The sequence below is a fragment of the Chelonus insularis genome, unplaced genomic scaffold (genome assembly GCF_013357705.1).
Source record: "Chelonus insularis isolate UGA/USDA-ARS -01 unplaced genomic scaffold, ASM1335770v1 contig_153_pilon, whole genome shotgun sequence".
Lineage (NCBI taxonomy): Eukaryota > Metazoa > Arthropoda > Insecta > Hymenoptera > Braconidae > Chelonus > Chelonus insularis.
Window position 1 is genome coordinate 5,172 of NW_023276395.1, and position 7,534 is coordinate 12,705.

At 30.7% G+C, this 7,534-nt stretch overlaps 1 protein-coding gene across 1 annotated transcript; it reads right to left on the reverse strand.

The window, feature by feature from the left end:
- Positions 1–6,171: 6,171 nt before the first annotated feature.
- LOC118064040 (uncharacterized) lies at positions 6,172–6,681 on the reverse strand. Its single transcript, XM_035078393.1, has one exon. It carries the CDS (start codon positions 6,679–6,681, stop codon positions 6,172–6,174), a length of 510 nt encoding a protein of 169 aa, XP_034934284.1.
- Between the last annotated feature and the right edge of the window lie 853 nt (positions 6,682–7,534).

Sequence of the window (7,534 nt, forward strand, 5' to 3'; positions counted from 1 at the left end):
TCCGATTCATCTGGCAGTAGTATATAGATAAACGGCAACATCCTTTCTTTGAACAATCCGTGGATTGTATATAATTGCTTGAAAATAAACGGCACAGATGAAAATGTGCCATTGACAGCCCATTGACTACGATTCGACAGTATGAAATATTTTCATTCAATGTTATTTTTGAAATTATCAGAAATTATAAACAAACCTGTAAAACATACATGATTTATCAATTATTTTTATATATGCATGTAATTTACCTATTTCGTACCATATATATAATTTAAATGTATGAGTTTATCAATATAAACATAATATATATGTAAGTAATGAATACGTCGGTAAACCACGTGCGTTTGTTTTCATATCTATGTTTCAACCGGCACACACATGAAAAAGATGAAATTTATTATAGAATCCATTAGTAAGACGTAGGGGGCAACACAAGCGCGGAACTACGTGCGTTTGTTGTGATGCTTGTGCCCAAACCGGCACTTACACGAAAAAGATGGAACCTAATATAGTTTATATAAGCGCGACAAAGAGGCGACATCGGCGCTTTGTTTCGATTATTCATACATCGTCATTGGTTAAGAATCGACAGACGTGCATTTTTATTGTTGAAAAGTTGTTTTATAATAAAGTTCAACACATATTAAAGTAAAGTGTTGTGTATTATAAAACATTCATTAAGTGAATTCAAATATATCCAAATAATATATTTAACGTCTAAAAATCAGTTGAAAGTGAGTAAAACGTCATTTTTTGTTTTATCTTGCTCAATATTTTTCATGAGAAACCATTGTTGAATAATTGAAAAATCTCTAAATAATTTAGATGGAATCATTTGAAATAGAAATGAAAGTAATCGTACCAGGGGAATGGGCACCTCTTGCAGCAAAAAATCATCTCATTAACTGAATGTTTTCAGCGAAATTTTGTATTTCCCTGTCAAAACGTTATGAAAACATTGGTAATTGATCCAAAAAATAAAACATGAACATTCGTAAGAGTATTACACATTGAATATGGTGATATTATTAAGGAGATTAATCCAACGAAAATTTTACACAGTCGATTGATTTTCAAATCAACAGCAAGTATTATTTTAACTATTGTAGATTGATAATTCTGAGAAAAAAGTTATGGTAAAGTTTTTGTTGTTTCGGCACATACATTCAGCCCTGGGCATTTTTTTATGTAGTTATTATACCAATCCAGTGGCAACAGATAGATTAAATTAAAGAAAGAATCAATTACGAAAATTATTCGTGTGGAACTGAAAGAGCGGATACGTTCCTTGTGCATAAATGGAACCATATGCTAACTGATCCATGATGAATCCATAGAACAATCATACGTACTCTTACCAGTACGAGCCGAAGAACTGGATGCAGATGAGATCCTGTTATTTTTTAATGATGAAGAGGAAGACGAAGAAAGCAGTGCCGATAGTGGACTGCCTGATAAAATTGAAAGTGATGAATATGATGCGGATGATAGTAAAAATGACAATGAATCGATTATGGCCGTCGTTGGAGATGAAAACGATTCAATGGACTTTGATAATAAAAATGAGAGTGATGAAAATGGAAGTGATGATAATGATGGAGATTACGATAGCGATGGTGATGATAATTAAGTTTATCATCAATTTTTTGTAATAAAATATTATATTCTCAAGTTAGAGAATATGTGTGCTGTTCGAGGAAGTTTTAATATCAATTTTTTCTAATAAAATATTATATTTTTCATACTGTTACTATAAAAATTAAAGTATAAATTTGCATTCAAATAAGTTAATAGATGTAATCAATGTTTCATTGATTTGAAACTTTATTTATGTTATTAAATATCCTGAAAAGTCGATATATTCCACTTCATGAAGTCATGTTGTTTATATGAAAAATACTCTGTAACATTTTTGGATTATTTTTTTATTACATTATCAAATATACATTTTCTTTTTCGAATGGCATACTATCTCATAGACTATTAACTTTTAGGTAATTAACATTTTTACACATCTTCATTCTGCAATCAATATTAATAATAATATTTCTCTTAATATTACTTGAACATTTTTTTTTCAAGTCATTTTGGATAATCAACTTATGTTAGATAATTTAACCTTATAAAATGAATCTTAATTCTAGGAATATATAAAAACATATGGTCTAAAAAATATTTAGAACAAATCACTTCTTCTTTGAGGCAGTGCGCCACTTTTTTTGGATCCTTCAATTTCAAGTGTCGTCCGCATAATAGGAATTCTGTATGTTCATAAGCTCCTCGGTTTTTCTGCTTCATGTGTTGTCTGATCATTTCGAATTTAGGACATCCTATTAATTCCAAATTGATGGTATTTTTGAACTTCCCAGTAGGAAATTATAGTAATGCGTCCGATTTTGCGAATCCCAAATTCGACATATCTCCACGTCTTAAGGTCCCTAGAGTCGAATACGACCGTTTTCCAGTGGACGTGTGTGTATATGTACGTATGTGCGTTTGTGCATTCGGAATTATTTTTCGCTTCGATTATCTCGAGAACAAACATTCAAACAAGGATGAAGCTGTTAATAAATGGTTGGAGATTGGGGAAAAAAATGTTGATACATTGAATCGTCAATTGCAAAATAATTTATCAGTTGGTAAAAAGATGAAAATTCAATCAACAATTTTCATTCTAAAATCACTGTGTGAAAAATTTATTTCTCAACAAAATAATGTGAGAGAAGGTGATCTCCAACATGATGTTAAAAGACCAAGTCCATCGATTGTTTCGAGAAATGAAGAAAGTGTATTTGAAACTCCGTATTTTTACAGAATCAATCATTAATTCGAAGCACTTAAATTTGATTGATTTTTTGAATGATGATAAGACAATTATATGTAAAAAAATTAAAAATGTTATTGATGATAGTGGCAGTGTGAAAGTGAATTTCTCCTTGGCTGGCAATTTCCGAAATGTGAAAGATGGTGAATATATAGAAGAAATAAAGTATTTTACAACACCAAATGAACTTTTTATGCCATCCAGTGACGTAGAAGGAATAAGAGTAGAGAAAGTCATTGATGCTTTATCAACAAAAGTTAAAGACTTTGAAGAACGAGATTCAGGGTGGTCCATAGTGGCAATCATTCATCTTCAAATTAACATTAATTGATATGATTCATGATCAGCAGGAAGAAGATCAACTTGGATTGCTCTACCAAAGTTTATTCAAGATAAGAAGGCAGTGTTAAATATTTAGAATAATGACCAATGTTGCTTTCTTTGGTCAGTAACTGCAGCTTTATTTCCAACTAAAAATAATCCCATCAGAACATCATCATATCCAGATTTTAGGACAGTTCTCAAGTATCAAGGTACTAATTGTCCATCCACCTTGCATGACATTCCTAAATTTGAATTAGGCAATAGTCTATCTATTGATATTTATGGGTTACACAATAAAGAGAAAATAGTTCTATTATATTTAAGTAAAATAGCTCATGAAAAATGTGTACATATGTTAATGGTCGAAAGTAATGTTGAGATTGATAAAGATAATAATGCAAAACCTATCTATCATTTTTGTTTAATTAAAGACCTCTCTAGATTGGTTAGTTCTTGAGTTTCTAATGGTAAAACAAAAAAATTACTAAGAGATAGGTGTTTGTGTTATTTTAAAATTAAACAGTCATTTATTAATCATCACAAAGACTCCATTAAAATGAATAAAACAGCAATTACCTTTCCTCCAAGTGATGAAAATTTAAAAATTATCAAAATAAGGAACAACTTCCATTTGTTATTTATGCTGATCTTGAATGCATTCTCGAACCAGACGATGATAAGCAGAAACATATTCCATGCAGTATTGCTTTCAACGTTCATTGTTCATTTAATAAGTCTCAATCTAGATTTTATTTGAAACGTGGTGATGATTGTATTAATTGGTTCATCTTAGAATTGAAAAAATTATCTGTAAAGAAAACCATCAAAGATGTTGTGTTAATGAAACCATTGACTTTACAGCAAGAGAAAACTCATAATGAAGCTAGAACATGTTGCATCTGTAATCAAATTTTTTTAAATAATGAAACAAAAGTTCATGACCATTGTCATCTTACTGGACATCATCGTGACCCTGCTCACAACAAATGTAATTTAAATTATCAATTTTCCTATATCCTGCCAATAGATTTCCACAATCTTTCGGGATACGATTTGCACTTTTTAATTAAAGAATTAGCTTCATCATCATCGTTTGGAGAAAGAAGTGATTTATTACCAATTAACATAGAAAAATGAATAGCTTTCACAAAGACTGTCAGTAAAAAAGAATTTAATGGAAACAATAAAAATAAAACTTGTGACGTTGCGGTCAAATTACAATTAATAGATTCCTCTATATTCATGGCAAGGAGCATTAAAAAATTAGTTTCATTTTTACATGATAGTAATAAGAATATTACGAAAAGATCCTATAATGATCCTGAACAGTCTAAATTAGTAGTGCGAAAGGGAGTTTTTCCCTATGAATAGATTGATAATTGAGATAAACGTGATAAAAACCAGCTTCCTGCTCAATCATTGTTTTATTCTGAATTAAATCATACCAACATGAAAGATAAAAATTATCAACATGCACTCGCTGTGTGGACTAAGTTTCAGTTCAAAACTCTAGGTGATTATTCAGATTTATATTTGAAAACTGATGTTTTATTATCAGCAGACATCTTTGAAAATTTTCGTAGAAATTATTTAGAGGCGTATAATTTAGATCCTTTACATTACCTAACTGTACCTGGCCTAGCTTTTGATGCTATGCTGAAATATACAGAAATAGAACTTGATTCTTCGCAAGATGTTGAAATGCTCAATCTCATAGAGAAAGGAATAAGAGAAGGTGTGTCACAATGTCGCAATAGATATGGAAAAGCTAATAATTAATTTATGGCCGACGATTTTGATCCAAACAAAGATTAATCTTACATTACGTATTTCGATGTAAACAATCTTTATGGTGCAGCAATAAGTAAATACTTGCCCACTGGTTTTTCAAAATGGGTAACTGAAAAATTTGATATCGGTAATATCAACGATTTGATTTTAAATATTCCTTAAACCACCAATCGGTTATATTTTTGCGGTAGATGTAGATTATCCACAATCATTGCATGAGCATCATAAAGATTTACCGCTATGCCCAGAGCATTAAAAAACCACCTGATAGCAAGAATACAAAGCTAATGACAACATTACTACCTAAAAATGAGTATGATATACATTAAAGGAACCTACAGCAGTGTGTTTAACTAGGTTTAAAAATTGTAATAATTCATCGAGATTTACAATTTAAGCAATCAGCTCAGTTAAAAAAATGTCCGTAATTAAGGGAAGATGGGAAGCACAAAATCTAATATCACAACCAAACTTTTATAGCAGCATTATATTTGATATAAATATGGTCATTATAGAATGAAACAACTAGAAATACAGTTCAACAAGCCAATTTATGTAGGGTTTGCAATACTTGATTTATCAAAAATTTGTATTTATGATTTCCATTATAATTATATTATGAAAACTTTTGAAAATGATGTTGAGTTATTATATGCAGACACAGATAGCTTAATCTACCATTTTACTAATGTAAACATATATGATTATGTCGAACGTGACATTTAGCAATAAGACACTTCTGATTATCCTGAAAATACTGTTTATGGAATTCCGTCAGTTAATATAAAAATTCTAGCTTTAATGAACGATGAAAAAAATAGAAAAATTATGAGTGAATTTATTGGGCTTAGAGCAAAATTATTCATTTTATCATACCATTTTCAAAAAAAATAAATATCATATTGTCAGTAAAAAACATGAAGTATGCACTATTTTGAGAACAGAAAAAGCCTTAAGTTGGCAAGATAATGAAAGCGATTATTAGAGGAAACTACCGATACTTTACCATGGGGCTATAAAAAAATGTAATACCAATTCGTAATTTTTATATCTTTTATTGAAATAATTACGAGTTACAAATATCACAGTCATAAGTTACAATTGTCATAGCTCAAGGTTTCAATTGTTATTTTATAAGTTCTAATGGTTCGTTTATAAATGAAACTATGACTATTATACTTTTTCCGATAATTATAAGTTTTTTGCCACAATTACAAGTTTTTTCAAATAAACTATATATCATTTGAATTTATCCAACTATTGTGTTCATTGTTAAATCCCAACCACTTTACATATGCTTGATTCCCACGTTTTTTTAGAACTGTTTTAACCGGATATACATCAGGATATTGGACTCCTGTTAATTCATCCTCATAGAAACCGCCTTCTATTAATTGGTTTTGATGGTCAGTTAATTTGAAAGTCACTAGATGTGTATTTTTAACTTTGATCATGGCAAAAATTTCAGTGGTCCAATTGGGAGTGTAGTATTTCTCAAATGCATGTTTATATTTACTAATTCGAACTTGTTCGGCAATTTTAAACTTATTTTTCTTCTTTTCTATCTTCAAAACTTTGAGTTTTCTATAAATAGTATCAAACAATTGCTTCTCATTGGCTGAAGTTACATCCACAGGTTTCATTTCGATGGTACAATGTTTAGTATTGTCATATGATGATAATAGTTTTAGTACCAGATCAATCCACTTATAATTTCCAATAAGAGTGAATTCTTTCCACATTTTGTTTTTTAAGTTCGATTAAATCGTTCACAAATTGATGCTTTGAGATTACTGAATGTTGAATACATTGTAATTTTATTCTTTTCCATGAGTGATTCAAAATCTTCATTATAAAACTCTTTGCCTCTATCAACGTGTACATTCTTGGGAACTCTTTTTTGTTTTCATATTGTCATCATTGCAGCAGTGACATTGTTCTGACTTGGTCTGAGGTACTCTACCGACGGCCTAACATTTTTCTCCCCACCGAATAATTAGATGACTCAAGGTCTCTCCTGCCAACTCATTTTCGCTAATTAGACAACAAGTAATTCCTAGGCGTATATATCCCTTCTCTAAGGGCCTAGAAGCTTCGAAAACACAGAGGTTTCGGGAAAAACGGTATGTATTAGTCAGTATTCGCTGGTGTCTGTGTGGCTGACGCCAACACAATGAAACTCAGACTACTCAAAAAAAATCAGGCTACTCCTGGTGCAGAGACCAGTACAGGAAAACTTCCAACTTTCCTGTGATCCTCTACTCATTAGTCAACTCATCAGTGAACTCTGTGTGAAATTTCCGTAAACTCAAGACTGTACAGACAATTCGAAGACTCTTTTATTGTTATTTTTCTGTTACTGTGATTGTAATGTTTAATAAATCGTTAACTGTTACTGTTAAATAGTGTCAGCCAACTCATCTACACCGTTCAAAAGTCCCGACTGTTCTAGCATCTGAACATCCTAAAAATACAGTCCACAAAGTCCTGACTTCTCACTTAGCCGACTTAAAGTCAGAATAGACATCTTTACCATTTTTAGTCTTAATTGGCATAGCCCAAGCATATTCAAAGAAAATATCAATAACTGTTGAT

Coding starts and splice junctions, on each gene's coding strand:
- LOC118064040 (XM_035078393.1), bottom strand. CDS start 6,681: ATGTGGAAAGAATTCACTCTTATTGGAAATTATAAGTGGATTGATCTG.